We start from the raw sequence: 16806 nt of genomic DNA, 5'->3' as shown, positions 1-16806 counted from the left end.
TCGATGTATCCAGCTGGGATACAATATTGATTGCTATCATCAAGCAAAAATTGGATATTGCTAATAGAGCCTTGTACGAACAGTCGTTGGATGGTTCTCGACAACTGCAAGGTCTCGACACAATACTTAACTTCCTCGACCAGAGAATTCGCGTACTGGGAACAGGAAAAAGAAGTCAACAAGCAAGAAGGGATCAGAAGGGACCAACATGCACTTCTGCCAGCGCTGGAAAGTTACCAAGCTGTCCATTTTGCAAACGGAATCATTGGCTATACAAATGTGATGACTTCCGTAATAAACCAATACCCGAACGACTCAATTGGGTACAAAAACAACGACTGTGTGTCAACTGCTTCAGCAGCGACCACAAGGCAAAGGAATGCCGAGGCCGTTTGTATTTAAATGCGATAAAAACACCATACACTGCTGCATCTTGAAACGTCATCAGGTGCAGCAACTGAACCACAATCACCTTCTGTAGGGGCAGCAAGTAACAAGAGTTACAATCTGCTGGCCACAGTCAAGGTACCAGTAAAAGCAAGCAATGGTCAGGTGGCCACTTTCAGAGCTCTGCTTGATTCAGGATCACAAATAAACTTGATCTCTGAACGAATGGCTTCAAAGCTATCATTAAGGCTCCACGGTACTTCATTACGTATCGAAGGTATTGGAGGCAATCCTAAGACTAGTCGAGCTAGAGTAAATGTGCAAATGAAATCAATGCATAACGACTTTTCTCAGCAAGTCGAGGATTTTGTGTTACCACACATTATAGCTGATCAACCGGCTCATCAGCTAGATCCAACAAATCTATCACTCCCTCAAAACATCGCTCTGGCAGATGCAAACTTTGATAAGCCAGGAAAGATTGACATGCTTATCGGAGCTGAGCACTACTATTCGTTACTACTGCCAAACCAGATGATGTTAAAACCAGGCGGCCCGGTCCTACAAAATACTAAACTTGGTTGGATTGTCGCCGGAAAAGTATCTGCAGAAAACAACCAAGCAGCAATTTGCGCGCCTGTAACCACAGAGGACCAAATCGACACGCTTTTAGAACGTTTCTGGACTTTGGAGAACCTAGAAACGGAAGCGAAACCAAAATCACCGATAGAGGCTCATTCAAAAGACACTTTCTAGGAAATCTCCAATTCGCAGCAGATGGAAGGTTCATAGTAAAACTTCCTTTTTCTGAACAATCATCAGCCCTGGGGGCATCGCAGAAAACTGCAACTAACAGGTTCCTGGCACTAGAGCGCAGAACATCACCTGAAGTCTGGAAAGGTTACGTAGATTTTATGGACGAGTATGAAAGCCTTGGACACATGAAAGAAGTGCCTCCCACAAGGATACCTACGGATCACTATTTTATCCCGCACCACTGTGTGCTAAAACCTGAAAGCAGCACTACAAAACTTCGGGTAGTGTTCGATGCTTCCTGCAAAACCACTAGCAACAAGTCATTAAATGATATTTTGTATGCTGGACCCACCGTACAGAGCGAACTGTTTGCAATTTTACTACGGTTCCGCACTCACAAGTACGTGTTCACAGCCGATATACAGAAAATGTATCGCCAGGTATGGATACATCCTGATCATCAATTTCATCAATTAATCGTCTGGCGAAAGAATCCATCAGACGAACTCAAGTATTATCGACTGAAAACCGTAACATACGGTACAACATCAGCTCCATTCCTAGCTACAAAATGCTTGGATTACTTGGCTGAGAAAACCAAAAAGAATTTACCGCTTGGAGCAGCCGTGCTCAAGCATGATTTTTATGTAGACGACTGTCTAACAGGAGCAAATAGCATCCCAGAAGCAGTTCAGATTCAACAAGAGCTAAACAAAATACTGCTACCAGCCGGATTCAAGCTCCGAAAGTGGTGCTCCAACAATGACGAAGTTCTCGCACAAATCCCAAAGGAAGACATAGTCAACCACGTCAAATTAGACGAAACCCTTCAACACTACAGTGTGAAAACATTGGGTTTAATCTGGGTACCAAATAAGGACCAGCTTTGTGGCCGATCCCAAAAAAGTGAAGCATCAACCATCACCAAACGAGTGGTGAGCTCAGAGGCGTCACAAATTTTCGATCCACTAGGACTATTCGCTCCTGTTGTGGTAAAGGCTAAGATATTCATGCAAAGCCTGTGGCAGCTGAAGATGGGCTGGGACGACGAGCTTCCTCAACTGCTGCAAACTGAGTGGAAAAATTATCGTGCTGATCTACAAGCATTGAACAATTTGCAAATTCCACGGCACATCTTTGACGGAAAGGTGCCCATTAATCAGGAAATTCACACGTTTGTCGATGCGTCAGAGCGGGCATATGGAGCAGCAATCTATGTCCGAGCCACATATAAGAGCAATCAAGTATCTGTTCGGCTACTGTGCTCAAAGTCAAGAGTAGCGCCGACAGCAAAAGAGACGCTGCCTCGCCTGGAATTATGCGCCGCAGTCTTGGGAGCGGAGCTAACCCACAGGGTGCGGAAGGATTTACGCATACCAAACGATAAGGTGCCTGGATACTTATGGTCAGATTCGACTGTGGTGCTGTCCTGGATAAACGCATCAGCATCATCATAACACACGTTTGTGGCAAATCGAATCGCAAAAATCCAAGCTGTTTCAGACCAATCTCAGTGGCGTCACGTGTCATCAGCTAACAATCCAGCAGATGTACTATCAAGAGGAATTGCCGCCAGCAAGTTAGCAGAACACAATCTATGGCTATATGGACCTCTATTTCTACATGGCTCTCGCGACAAGTGGGCTCAGGTACCAACTACCACCCCCAGCGATCTAGAACGCAGGCTCAATCACATAAGCTTGCCAACATGTCAAAGTGAAATTGGCAGTGTACTCTACAAGTGCAACCACAGCAACTCCTTCAATAAGCTACAACGTATTGTAGCATATATGATGCGTTTCTGTAACAAGAAAAACAGATCACCCACAACTACATTGTGTGTCGGTGAGTTAACCAATGCAAGGACCATCATCCTGCGGACTATCCAGAAAATTGATTTTAGTGCTGAATACAAACAACTCCGGATCCACAAAACGGTGGACAAAAAGAGCTCGATTGTCTCCCTATGTCCTATAATCGGAAACGACGGACTGATCAGAGTCGGAGGTAGATTAGAAGAATCTAGCCTTCCATATAACGCGAAGCATCAAATTTTGCTTCCATACAACGATCCACTTGTGAAAATGCTACTGCGAGAGATGCATGAAGAGAACATGCATTGCGGGGCTCAAGCTCTAAGAGCCATTGCCAGGCAACAATATTGGATTCTCAATGATAAAACAATGGCAAGAAGCATAATTCACAGCTGTGTCAGATGTACAAAGGCACGGCCCAAGTTGATGCAACAAATCATGGGCAACTTACCAGCTGACCGAGTAACACAAGCTCGGCCATTCTTTAACTCTGGTGTTGACTACTGTGGACCGATTTGGATTCATCACAAACTACGTGGAAAAAGACCTGATAAGGCTTACATTGCAGTCTTCTGCTGTTTCGCAACAAAGGCAGTTCATTTGGAGTTAGTCAGTGACTTGACAACAGATGCATTTCTAGCCGCGCTTCAGCGATTTTTGGGTCGACGCGGAAAATGTCAGACTATTCACTGTGACAACGCAACAAACTTTGTCGGTGCCAATAATCAATTGAAGGCCCTAGAGGGAGCTATATTCACCGACAAGGCTCAAGAACAGATTATTAACCATTGCAATAAAAAGCAAGTGGAGTTTAAGTTCATACCGCCCCGGGCACCATCGTTTGGCGGGCTTTGGGAAGCTGCGGTGAAATCTGCGAAGCGGCTGCTAGTATCAGTCACAGCCACGGCTTCATTAACATTTGAGGAGCTCAACACCGTAATCGTGGAAGTCGAAGCAATACTCAATTCCCGACCGCTGACACCGATGTCATCTGATCCAACAGATACATCAGCTCTGACTCCTGGCCATTTTTTGATTGGTGAACCGTTGACCGCCGCTCCCGATGCAAATCTAGCCTCACCAGGGAAAACTTTGGTGAAAAGATGGGAATTGGTGTCCAGATTAAAGCAAATGTTCTGGGACCAATGGTCTATGGAGTATCTACAAGAGCTTCAGATGCGCAACAAGTGGAAAACCGCATCACAAACCTGAAGGAGGGACTACTTGTGCTAGTCAAGGAAGACAACGTGCCGGTGATGAGTTGGCCAATGGGACGAATAGTGAAGACATATCCCGGGAAGGACAACCATGTCCGAGTAGTAGATGTAAAGACTGCATCTGGGATCTTCAAACGGTCAGTAACTCGTCTCGCGCCACTGTTGAAAGAAGAAACCGCAGTCAAACGTCCGCACAGTTCCGAAGATACAACGTCAAAGGATGAAATGCCAACACAGAGGAGGAAGCTGTCACCTTCAATCCTTCCAACCCTACTGGCAATGTTACTCATTCTGCCACTAGCGATGGGACAACAGACAAAGGTCACGCAGTTCACAAATCAGCCAGGTCTATTCTATGAAAGAATCGGGACCTCCAGAATGGCAATTTCAGATTGGACCATCATCGTATATTACGACTTGCAACCATATTGAAGTGACATGAGAGTATTGGATGCCGGGATAACTGAACTCAAACACAAGTGTTCAGAATTACAAAACGTCAATGCATGTAACTCTATATATGCACACTTTTAACACGTGCATGCCGAATTACAAGCCGGAAATGAGCTTATTAACCACTCACGGCAGCGAAGATCACCGCTAGATATAGTCGGTAATGTGGCGAACTCATTATTTGGCGTGCTGGATTCCAAATATGCTGAAGATATGTCCAAGGTCATAAACGATGTCAAATCAAACGAGGAAGTATTAATGATGTTACTGAAGAACCAAACATCAATCTTGGATTCCACTATAAATGTGGTAAGGAAAAGCAATTCAGCTACCAACGACCGCATACGAAACACAGAACGACAAATAGATGCTCTCACCAGAGAACGAGGAAAATATCAAGGCAACTATCTGCAACAAGCATTCATGATTCTGACAGCCCAGCTCACTCTACTGGCAAACGGAATGCAGCGAATGCAAAATGAGATAACCAACGTTCTTACCGACATTCGCCACCGAACAATTAGCCCCATGCTAGTTTCTCCCCAACAATTAAGGGATCAACTTCATCAGATTAGGGAGCACATCCCACCGGATCAACAGCTGCCAGTCTCTTCAAATGCATGGAAGGCAGGAAGCTGGCATGAATTCAAGCTCAAAACAAGGATCATAACTGTCAATGCCCATAGAGATCAATTCATGGGACTAACTACTGACGAGTTTGATCAATGTCTACAATTGCCAAAGGATGAACACATATGCGTCAATCATCAAGCTACGTTTAGCGCAGATAATCGATGTGAATTTCAGTTGTTCAATAACAAGACTGAAACGGAATGTGAGACTGCTAAATCGAAGTCCGATTTAATATGGTCAGCAACACATCAACGAAACAGATGGATGTTTGCAACCCACAGTCCGATCGAACTGCAGGCTGTATGCAAGGGAGTTCCCTCCACAGTACAAATGGAAGGAACAGGCTTACTATCACTCGCCGCAGGTTGCACGGCACGCAACTCAAAAATCAGTGTTAGTACATTTAGCACAAGCCGCAGCGAGACAAAAGCACTATATGTTCGTTTTGGCAACATCACCAAGATAAACATAGAAGAGACACCGAAACCAGGCGTAGAATCGACAACCAAGATAACCGACGCCGAATTAGGCGAATTAGATGCCCTACAACAACAACTGGCCAAACTAAAAGATGTGAAGTACGAAAATCAAGTCAGCATAGTACACCATCATCAAGTAGCCGCCTATGTGGCACTATCAATATCAATACTACTGATCGTGACCCTGAGTCTACGATATCGCCGAGTCAATTGGAGAACACCACAACGCAGCCCCAATCCCCGGACAACAAGTGAACCGCCAGCACCCGAACCTACCCCACGGAGTTTTTCGTTCGACATTACTGAAGGTTGAACACCCGTTCAACGGCCGGGAGAATGTTCAGTCGCTGCAATATATATATAATTCATAATCATAACATTACATAATCTGTAATTCGTCAGTCGCAGCACTCTCATATGCAGCCAAAATAAAGTATAGATTACCAGGTCAAGCGCATATGTAGATTCTGCTGACGCGATGAAGTGGGATGGAGCAATAGCCTCATTCTGCATATACCATTACAACCTACATTATTCTTGCACATCAACATTTGTAACCAGAAGCATATTCGTTTCCGCATGCACTAGCAACCTACATTATTCTTTATCATTAATATTCGTAAATACAAGCACATTTGTTAGCTATAAATATCGTTAAGTTTGAATCAATAAAGTCAGTAATCATCTGCAATTCAAAGAGATCTTTACTCCTCCAACTGCAGTCCACCTAGTTCAAGTGCTGGGTGCGACACAAACAAGGCAATTAGTTTATGTGCTATTTTGCCAGGCATCAAAGCCTACTCACACTATCAAACACTCATATAAACATTTTGGTGACCCCGACAGTTCACGTCCTGCCGACAATTCAGGTCCTGACGACAATTCACATCCTAACGATCGAATCCTAAGGACAATTCAGGTCCTGACGATCAAGTCCTGACGACAATTCAAGTCCCACGAGTCAAGTTCCCCAACTCTTGGAACAATCCTGGGCATCCTTTGAAAGAATCCTTCCACTAGAACTTAGAGTCTAGTGTGTTCTCCAAGTCAAGTGAACAAGTGCTAATTTTTTAGACCGCTGAACGGTTGCGAATAGGAGCGTATCCAGCTTAAAAAGCGAATAAAACACTCCCAACGGGTCAAGAATATAGCACTTTTCATTATGACTAGCGTGGAGGAGCAAGCAGCCACAGAGGCGTTAGACTTGCAGGAAGAGATCAGTCAAGAGATCTCAAAACTGATCCGCAATTTCAAGAAAGATTCTGCGGAGAGGAAACAAAACCCAACATACTTTCAATCTAAGTTGGCCGCAATCGATGAAGCAGGGAATCGATTTGCGGAAAATGACCGTAATGTTCTGGAGAAATATAGAACCTCGGAATATTTAAGGTTTTACAAAGACTGTCGTGACTCATACGACAAGTATCGAAGCGCCATAACTGACGCAATGGCTCAAACTACGAGCCATGCCCAAGGAAACGCAGACGCTGCAAGCATACAGCAGCCTGTGGGCAAACTCATGTCGGCATGTCGCCGACAAAGAGCCATATCAGACTCTATTCATCGGGCTCTGAAAGAATTTTCAGAGACTGGAAAAACCATTACAAGTGATTTGATAAAATCACTATGGTCACAAGTTCAAGAGATCCACTTCGCTGTTCATGAAGAACACGAAGACCCGGTCAAGGGAGGATACGACATGCAGTCATTTCTCCGACTGGAAAGGGACATCCAAAAGGTGTTAGGGGCAAAAACTAATGCATCAAGCAATGAAGATGTACACTTGCCCAGAGTTAGCATCCCCAAATTCGATGGGGATCTACTCAAATGGACGCAGTTTTTCGATTTATTCAAATGCATGGTCCATGACACCAACATGCCGACAGTACGGAAAATGTGGTATCTAAAAACCACCGTAACTGGAGAGGCAGAGAGATTGATAAGACACATCGATCTAAAAGAAGAAAACTACACAAGCGCATGGGGCATATTGGTTGACGAATACAACAATCCCCGACACGTAGCCGACACGATTCTTAATCGTCTCTTGCAACACCACACAAATAGTGACGATCCGAAATCACTGAAAGAGTTGTATATAACAACTATCGAGTCCCTGGCATCATTAAGGGGACTAGGAATCGATGTATCCAGCTGGGATACAATATTGATTGCTATCATCAAGCAAAAATTGGATATTGCTAATAGAGCCTTGTACGAACAGTCGTTGGATGGTTCTCGACAACTGCAAGGTCTCGACACAATACTTAACTTCCTCGACCAGAGAATTCGCGTACTGGGAACAGGAAAAAGAAGTCAACAAGCAAGAAGGGATCAGAAGGGACCAACATGCACTTCTGCCAGCGCTGGAAAGTTACCAAGCTGTCCATTTTGCAAACGGAATCATTGGCTATACAAATGTGATGACTTCCGTAATAAACCAATACCCGAACGACTCAATTGGGTACAAAAACAACGACTGTGTGTCAACTGCTTCAGCAGCGACCACAAGGCAAAGGAATGCCGAGGCCGTTTGTATTTAAATGCGATAAAAAACACCATACACTGCTGCATCTTGAAACGTCATCAGGTGCAGCAACTGAACCACAATCACCTTCTGTAGGGGCAGCAAGTAACAAGAGTTACAATCTGCTGGCCACAGTCAAGGTACCAGTAAAAGCAAGCAATGGTCAGGTGGCCACTTTCAGAGCTCTGCTTGATTCAGGATCACAAATAAACTTGATCTCTGAACGAATGGCTTCAAAGCTATCATTAAGGCTCCACGGTACTTCATTACGTATCGAAGGTATTGGAGGCAATCCTAAGACTAGTCGAGCTAGAGTAAATGTGCAAATGAAATCAATGCATAACGACTTTTCTCAGCAAGTCGAGGATTTTGTGTTACCACACATTATAGCTGATCAACCGGCTCATCAGCTAGATCCAACAAATCTATCACTCCCTCAAAACATCGCTCTGGCAGATGCAAACTTTGATAAGCCAGGAAAGATTGACATGCTTATCGGAGCTGAGCACTACTATTCGTTACTACTGCCAAACCAGATGATGTTAAAACCAGGCGGCCCGGTCCTACAAAATACTAAACTTGGTTGGATTGTCGCCGGAAAAGTATCTGCAGAAAACAACCAAGCAGCAATTTGCGCGCCTGTAACCACAGAGGACCAAATCGACACGCTTTTGGAACGTTTCTGGACTTTGGAGAACCTAGAAACGGAAGCGAAACCAAAATCACCGATAGAGGCTCATTGCGAAAGACACTTTCTAGGAAATCTCCAATTCGCAGCAGATGGAAGGTTCATAGTAAAACTTCCTTTTTCTGAACAATCATCAGCCCTGGGGGCATCGCAGAAAACTGCAACTAACAGGTTCCTGGCACTAGAGCGCAGAACATCACCTGAAGTCTGGAAAGGTTACGTAGATTTTATGGACGAGTATGAAAGCCTTGGACACATGAAAGAAGTGCCTCCCACAAGGATACCTACGGATCACTACTTTATCCCGCACCACTGTGTGCTAAAACCTGAGAGCAGCACTACAAAACTTCGGGTAGTGTTCGATGCTTCCTGCAAGACCACCAGCAACAAGTCGTTAAATGATATATTGTATGCTGGACCCACCGTACAGAGCGAACTGTTTGCAATTTTACTACGGTTCCGCACTCACAAGTACGTGTTCACAGCCGATATAGAGAAAATGTATCGCCAGGTATGGATACATCCTGATAATCAATTTTATCAATTAATCGTCTGGCGAAAGAATCCATCAGACGAACTCAAGTATTATCGACTTAAAACCGTAACATACGGTACAACATCAGCTCCATTCCTAGCTAAAAAATGCTTGGATTACTTGGCTGAGAAAACCAAAAAGAATTTACCGCTTGGAGCAGCCGTGGTCAAGCATGATTTTTATGTTGACGACTGTCTCACAGGAGCAAATAGCATCCCAGAAGCAGTTCAGATTCAACAAGAGCTAAACAAAATACTGCTACCAGCCGGATTCAAGCTCCGAAAGTGGTGCTCCAACAATGACGAAGTTCTTGCACAAATTCCAAAGGAAGACATAGTCAATCACGTCAAATTAGACGAAACCCTTCAACACTACAGTGTGAAAACATTGGGTTTGATCTGGGTACCAAATAAGGATCAGCTATGTGGGCGATCCCAAAAAAGTGAAGCGTCAACCATCACCAAACGAGTGGTGAGCTCGGAGGCATCACAAATTTTCGATCCACTAGGACTATTCGCTCCTGTTGTGGTAAAGGCTAAGATATTCATGCAAAGCCTGTGGGAGCTGAAGATGGGCTGGGACGACGAGCTTCCTCAACTGCTGCAAACTGAGTGGAAAAATTATCGTGCTGATCTACAAGCATTGAACAATTTGCAAATTCCACGGCACATCTTTGACGGAAAGGTGCCCATTAATCAGGAAATTCACACGTTTGTCGATGCGTCAGAGCGGGCATACGGAGCAGCAATCTATGTCCGAGCCACATATAAGAACAATCAAGTGTCTGTTCGGCTACTGTGCTCAAAGTCAAGAGTAGCGCCGACAGCAAAAGAGACGCTGCCTCGCCTGGAACTATGCGCCGCAGTATTGGGAGCAGAGCTAACCCACAGGGTGAGGAAGGATTTACGCATACCAAACGATAAGGTACCTGGATACTTATGGTCAGATTCGACTGTGGTGCTGTCCTGGATAAACGCATCAGCATCATCATATCACACGTTTGTGGCAAATCGAATCGCAAAAATCCAAGCTGTTTCAGACCAAGCTCAGTGGCGTCACGTGTCATCAGCTAACAATCCAGCAGATGTACTATCAAGAGGAATTGCCGCCAGCAAGTTAGCAGAACACAATCTATGGCTATATGGACCTCTATTTCTACATGGCTCTCGCGACAAGTGGGCTCAGGTACCAACTACCACCCCCAGCGATCTAGAACGCAGGCTCAGTCACATAAGCTTGCCAACATGTCAAAATGAAATTGGCAGTGTACTCTACAAGTGCAACCACAGCAACTCCTTCAATAAGCTACAACGTATTGTAGCATATATGATGCGGTTCTGTAACAAGAAAAACAGATCACCCTCAACTACATTGTGTGTCGGTGAGTTAACCAATGCAAGGACCATCATCCTGCGAACTATCCAGCAAATTGATTTTAGTGCTGAATACAAACAACTCCGAATCCACAAAACATTGGACAAAAAGAGCTCGATTGTCTCCCTATGTCCTATAATCGGAAACGACGGACTGATCAGAGTCGGAGGTAGATTAGAAGAATCTAGCCTTCCATATAGCGCGAAGCATCAAATTTTGCTTCCATACAACGATCCACTGGTGAAAATGCTACTGCGAGAGATGCATGAAGAGAACATGCATTGCGGGGCTCAAGCTCTAAGAGCCATTGCCAGACAACAATATTGGATTCTCAATGATAAAACAATGGCAAGAAGCATAATTCACAGCTGTGTCAGATGTACAAAGGCACGGCCCAAGTTGATGCAACAAATCATGGGCAACCTACCAGCTGACCGAGTAACACAAGCTCGGCCATTCTTTAACTCTGGGGTTGACTACTGTGGACCGATTTGGATTCATCACAAACTACGTGGAAAAAGACCTGATAAGGCATACATTGCAGTCTTCTGCTGTTTTGCAAGAAAGGCAGTTCATCTGGAGTTAGTAAGTGACTTGACAACAGATGCATTTTTAGCTGCTCTTCGACGATTTTTGGGTCGACGCGGAAAATGTCAGACTATTCACTGTGACAACGCAACAAACTTTGTCGGTGCCAATAATCAATTGAAGGCCCTAGAGGGAGCTATATTCACCGACAAGGCTCAAGAACAGATTATTAACCATTGCAATAAAAAGCAAGTGGAGTTTAAGTTCATACCGCCCCGGGCACCATCGTTTGGCGGGCTTTGGGAAGCTGCGGTGAAATCTGCGAAGCGGCTGCTAGTATCAGTCACAGCCACGGCTTCATTAACATTTGAGGAGCTCAACACCGTAATCGTGGAAGTCGAAGCAATACTCAATTCCCGACCGCTGACACCGATGTCATCTGATCCAACAGATACATCAGCTCTGACTCCTGGCCATTTTTTGATTGGTGAACCGTTGACCGCCGCTCCCGATGCAAATCTAGCCTCACCAGGGAAAACTTTGGTGAAAAGATGGGAATTGGTGTCCAGATTAAAGCAAATGTTCTGGGACCAATGGTCTATGGAGTATCTACAAGAGCTTCAGATGCGCAACAAGTGGAAAACCGCATCACAAACCTGAAGGAGGGACTACTTGTGCTAGTCAAGGAAGACAACGTGCCGGTGATGAGTTGGCCAATGGGACGAATAGTGAAGACATATCCCGGGAAGGACAACCATGTCCGAGTAGTAGATGTAAAGACTGCATCTGGGATCTTCAAACGGTCAGTAACTCGTCTCGCGCCACTGTTGAAAGAAGAAACCGCAGTCAAACGTCCACACAGTTCCGAAGATACAACGTCAAAGGATGAAATGCCAACACAGAGGAGGAAGCTGTCACCTTCAATCCTTCCAACCCTACTGGCAATGTTACTCATTCTGCCACTAGCGATGGGACAACAGACAAAGGTCACGCAGTTCACAAATCAGCCAGGTCTATTCTATGAAAGAATCGGGACCTCCAGAATGGCAATTTCAGATTGGACCATCATCGTATATTACGACTTGCAACCATATTGAAGTGACATGAGAGTATTGGATGCCGGGATAACTGAACTCAAACACAAGTGTTCAGAATTACAAAACGTCAATGCATGTAACTCTATATATGCACACTTTTAACACGTGCATGCCGAATTACAAGCCGGAAATGAGCTTATTAACCACTCACGGCAGCGAAGATCACCGCTAGATATAGTCGGTAATGTGGCGAACTCATTATTTGGCGTGCTGGATTCCAAATATGCTGAAGATATGTCCAAGGTCATAAACGATGTCAAATCAAACGAGGAAGTATTAATGATGTTACTGAAGAACCAAACATCAATCTTGGATTCCACTATAAATGTGGTAAGGAAAAGCAATTCAGCTACCAACGACCGCATACGAAACACAGAACGACAAATAGATGCTCTCACCAGAGAACGAGGAAAATATCAAGGCAACTATCTGCAACAAGCATTCATGATTCTGACAGCCCAGCTCACTCTACTGGCAAACGGAATGCAGCGAATGCAAAATGAGATAACCAACGTTCTTACCGACATTCGCCACCGAACAATTAGCCCCATGCTAGTTTCTCCCCAACAATTAAGGGATCAACTTCATCAGATTAGGGAGCACATCCCACCGGATCAACAGCTGCCAGTCTCTTCAAATGCATGGAAGGCAGGAAGCTGGCATGAATTCAAGCTCAAAACAAGGATCATAACTGTCAATGCCCATAGAGATCAATTCATGGGACTAACTACTGACGAGTTTGATCAATGTCTACAATTGCCAAAGGATGAACACATATGCGTCAATCATCAAGCTACGTTTAGCGCAGATAATCGATGTGAATTTCAGTTGTTCAATAACAAGACTGAAACGGAATGTGAGACTGCTAAATCGAAGTCCGATTTAATATGGTCAGCAACACATCAACGAAACAGATGGATGTTTGCAACCCACAGTCCGATCGAACTGCAGGCTGTATGCAAGGGAGTTCCCTCCACAGTACAAATGGAAGGAACAGGCTTACTATCACTCGCCGCAGGTTGCACGGCACGCAACTCAAAAATCAGTGTTAGTACATTTAGCACAAGCCGCAGCATAGTACACCATCATCAAGTAGCCGCCTATGTGGCACTATCAATATCAATACTACTGATCGTGACCCTGAGTCTACGATATCGCCGAGTCAATTGGAGAACACCACAACGCAGCCCCAATCCCCGGACAACAAGTGAACCGCCAGCACCCGAACCTACCCCACGGAGTTTTTCGTTCGACATTACTGAAGGTTGAACACCCGTTCAACGGCCGGGAGAATGTTCAGTCGCTGCAATATATATATAATTCATAATCATAACATTACATAATCTGTAATTCGTCAGTCGCAGCACTCTCATATGCAGCCAAAATAAAGTATAGATTACCAGGTCAAGCGCATATGTAGATTCTGCTGACGCGATGAAGTGGGATGGAGCAATAGCCTCATTCTGCATATACCATTACAACCTACATTATTCTTGCACATCAACATTTGTAACCAGAAGCATATTCGTTTCCGCATGCACTAGCAACCTACATTATTCTTTATCATTAATATTCGTAAATACAAGCACATTTGTTAGCTATAAATATCGTTAAGTTTGAATCAATAAAGTCAGTAATCATCTGCAATTCAAAGAGATCTTTACTCCTCCAACTGCAGTCCACCTAGTTCAAGTGCTGGGTGCGACACAAACAAGGCAATTAGTTTATGTGCTATTTTGCCAGGCATCAAAGCCTACTCACACTATCAAACACTCATATAAACAAGTGGATTCAGGCATTATTAGCTGCGTTGTGAACTTTTTGTTTTCAAATTTACAATTGAGTATGCAAATGTATTAGCCGTGTAAAAACTATTATAAATACACATTCTGAAGTGGATACAGACATTATTAGCTGAGTTATGAACTTTTTGTTTACAATTTACAATTGAGTATGCAAATGTATAAGCCGTGTAAAAACTAATATAAGTACAAATTCTGCCGTGGATACATGCATTATTAGCTGAGTTGTGAACTTTTTGTTTACAAATTTACAATAGAGTATGCAAATGTATTAGCCTTCTAAAAACTAATAAAATATACATATTCTGCCGTGGATACATGCATTATAAGCGGAGTTGTGAACTTTTTGTTTACAAATTTACAATTGAGTATGCAAATGTATTAGACGTGTAAAAACTAATATAAATATAAATTCTAAAGTGGATATATGCATTATTATCTGAGCTGTGAACTTTTTGTTTACAAATTTACAATTGAGTATTAAATTATTAGCCGTGTAAAAACTATTAAAAATACTAATTCTGAAGTGGATACAGACATTATTAGCTGAGTATGCAAATGTATTAGACGTGTAAAAACTAATATAAATATAAATTCTGAAGTGGATTCAGGCATTATTAGCTGAGTTGTGAACTTTTTGTTTACAAATTTACAATTGAGTATGCAAATGTATTCGCCTTCTAAAAACTAATATAAGTACAAATTCTGCCGTGGATACATGCATTATTAGCTGAGATGTGAACTTTTTGTTTACAAATTTACAATTGAGTATGCAAATGTATTAGCCGTGTAAAAACTAATATAAATATAAATTCTGAAGTGGATTCAGGCATTATTAGCTGAGTTGTGAACTTTTTGTTTACAAATTTACAATTGAGTATGCAAATGTATTAGCCTTCTAAAAACTAATATAAGTACAAATTCTGCCGTGGATACATACATTATTAGCGGAGTTTTGAACTTTTTGTTTACAAATTTACAATTGAGTATGCAAATGTATAAGACGTGTAAAAACTAATCTATATATATAAAAATGGAGACAAAAAATGTTAGGGATCAAATCACAAGAGAACGGCTGGGCCGATTTGGCTCAATTTTTTTTTCAGTTTTTTGTAATTGCCAGAAGAAGGTAAGCATAAGAAAATTTTGGAAAGTCCTTCCGGAAAGGTCGCTAGCGGCTCAAAAGATGGACACACTGTTGTATGTAAAATTCTGAAACACCCTACAAAGATCATAGCTGCGTTGAAATTGTGTATCAATGAACTCGGTAAAAAAATATTTAAACAAAAAAATCGAGCTAACGAAGCATTACCAAAGTGAGCTTAAACAATTGGAAGTAATGCCTGCTGTTAGACGATCAAATCTTGGGCGGCGTTCTCGCAATGCAATAAATAATCAGAATTTCCGTAATAGTCGGACGCAAGAGGAACGTACAGAAATAAATGCATCGATACGTGCCCAAATGGCACAGCTTCGCGCTGCACAAAGACCACCTCAAGCCCGACAAAATAATAGAGGAAGACGAGCCGCAAATGAAAACTTGAATCGCGCTGCATTCGCATACAATCCTGAAACATCCTACAAGGATCTTACGTGCGTTGTTATTGGTTCATTATCTGTTGTATGTCAGCATTGTAATGCATTGAAGTTTCGGTTGGAAACCCCCGGCTTATGCTGTGCAGGTGGCAAAATTAAATTGCCCGTTTTGGCTCATCCACCAGAGCCTTTGTACTCGCTACTATATGGAAACTCAGCCCAATCAAACAGTTTCCTGAAGCTTGCACAAAAATATAGCGGATGCTTTCAAAGGACGTCTTTTGGAGCCGAGGTTGTTCAACAATCAGGCTACAATTCAAGTTATAAGGTAATGGCGTCTCTTTATTATCATATTTTTTCAAAATTGCATCCCAACATTCAGATTCAAGGGCAAATTCGCCACCGAGCGGGCGCTTTGTTACCACCACAAAACAAAGATCATAAATTCCTTCAGATCTATTTCATTGGTGATTCGGAAGTTGAACTAAATCACCGCTGTGCAATTTTTACTGCAACTAAACGTGAAATTATTCAACAATTGCAAAACCTTCTCCATGAGCATAATAAATTGGTCAGATTGTTTAAAACCGCATTGGATATAATGCATTATGACGAACATAAAATCAGTAACAGCGCTGACAAAAGACCCACTGGTAGCCATGCAAGACAATTTAATGCTCCCACTATCAATGAAGTCGCAGTGGTGATTGTTGGCGAGAATGTTGAATCACGCGATATTGTTCTTAAGCGTCGGGATAATGGCCAATTGCAGCGAGTTTATGAGACTCATCGGTCTTATGATGCTCTTCAATACCCGTTGATGTTCTGTCGTGGAGAAGATGGTTATCACTTCAACATAAAGATGGTCAATCCAACGACAGGTTTGTTTAAAAGTCATCACGTCTTTTTAATTCTACAACTGAGTTTGAATTCAAATTTTAGGAGAAGAAACGAATAAGAAGGTTAGCTGTATGAATTTT

The 16806-nt window shown here is 43.0% G+C and overlaps 5 protein-coding genes across 5 annotated transcripts; all 5 read left to right on the top strand.

Annotated features, from left to right (window-relative positions):
• Positions 1-1301: 1301 nt before the first annotated feature.
• Positions 1302-2600, top strand: LOC138929478 (uncharacterized). The gene has a single exon (XM_070288918.1). The coding sequence runs from the start codon at positions 1302-1304 to the stop codon at positions 2598-2600; it is 1299 nt and encodes a 432-aa protein (XP_070145019.1).
• Positions 2601-3395: 795 nt separating this feature from the next.
• On the top strand, positions 3396-4169 carry LOC138929477 (uncharacterized). Its single transcript, XM_070288917.1, has one exon. The coding sequence runs from the start codon at positions 3396-3398 to the stop codon at positions 4167-4169; it is 774 nt and encodes a 257-aa protein (XP_070145018.1).
• A 671-nt stretch (positions 4170-4840) lies between these two features.
• On the top strand, positions 4841-6052 carry LOC138929476 (uncharacterized). Its single transcript, XM_070288916.1, has one exon. The coding sequence runs from the start codon at positions 4841-4843 to the stop codon at positions 6050-6052; it is 1212 nt and encodes a 403-aa protein (XP_070145017.1).
• Positions 6053-8754: 2702 nt separating this feature from the next.
• Positions 8755-12051, top strand: LOC138929475 (uncharacterized). Its single transcript, XM_070288915.1, has 3 exons — positions 8755-10380; positions 10472-10604; positions 11480-12051. Exons 1-3 carry the CDS (start codon positions 8755-8757, stop codon positions 12049-12051), a joined length of 2331 nt encoding a protein of 776 aa, XP_070145016.1.
• A 671-nt stretch (positions 12052-12722) lies between these two features.
• On the top strand, positions 12723-13757 carry LOC121503119 (uncharacterized). Its single transcript, XM_041777248.1, has one exon. It carries the CDS (start codon positions 12723-12725, stop codon positions 13755-13757), a length of 1035 nt encoding a protein of 344 aa, XP_041633182.1.
• Positions 13758-16806: the final 3049 nt, after the last annotated feature.

This window comes from Drosophila kikkawai, unplaced genomic scaffold (assembly GCF_030179895.1).
Source record: "Drosophila kikkawai strain 14028-0561.14 unplaced genomic scaffold, DkikHiC1v2 scaffold_218, whole genome shotgun sequence".
Lineage (NCBI taxonomy): Eukaryota > Metazoa > Arthropoda > Insecta > Diptera > Drosophilidae > Drosophila > Drosophila kikkawai.
The sequence above is the reverse complement of the archived record's forward strand: the minus strand, read 5'-3'. Positions and strand labels throughout refer to the sequence as shown.

What these genes read in the sequence shown, in the direction of transcription:
- LOC121503119 (XM_041777248.1), top strand. Translation starts at nt 12,723, where the DNA reads ATGTCCAAGGTCATAAACGATGTCAAATCAAACGAGGAAGTATTAATG.
- LOC138929478 (XM_070288918.1), top strand. Translation starts at nt 1,302, where the DNA reads ATGGACGAGTATGAAAGCCTTGGACACATGAAAGAAGTGCCTCCCACA.
- LOC138929477 (XM_070288917.1), top strand. Translation starts at nt 3,396, where the DNA reads ATGGGCAACTTACCAGCTGACCGAGTAACACAAGCTCGGCCATTCTTT.
- LOC138929475 (XM_070288915.1), top strand. Translation starts at nt 8,755, where the DNA reads ATGCTTATCGGAGCTGAGCACTACTATTCGTTACTACTGCCAAACCAG. An exon ending in GAGCAGAGCTAACCCACAGG is followed by an intron (nt 10,381 to 10,471) that starts GTGAGGAAGGAT and finishes TAAACGCATCAG; the next exon opens with CATCATCATATCACACGTTT. An exon ending in AGAGGAATTGCCGCCAGCAA is followed by an intron (nt 10,605 to 11,479) that starts GTTAGCAGAACA and finishes ATGCATTTTTAG; the next exon opens with CTGCTCTTCGACGATTTTTG.
- LOC138929476 (XM_070288916.1), top strand. Translation starts at nt 4,841, where the DNA reads ATGTCCAAGGTCATAAACGATGTCAAATCAAACGAGGAAGTATTAATG.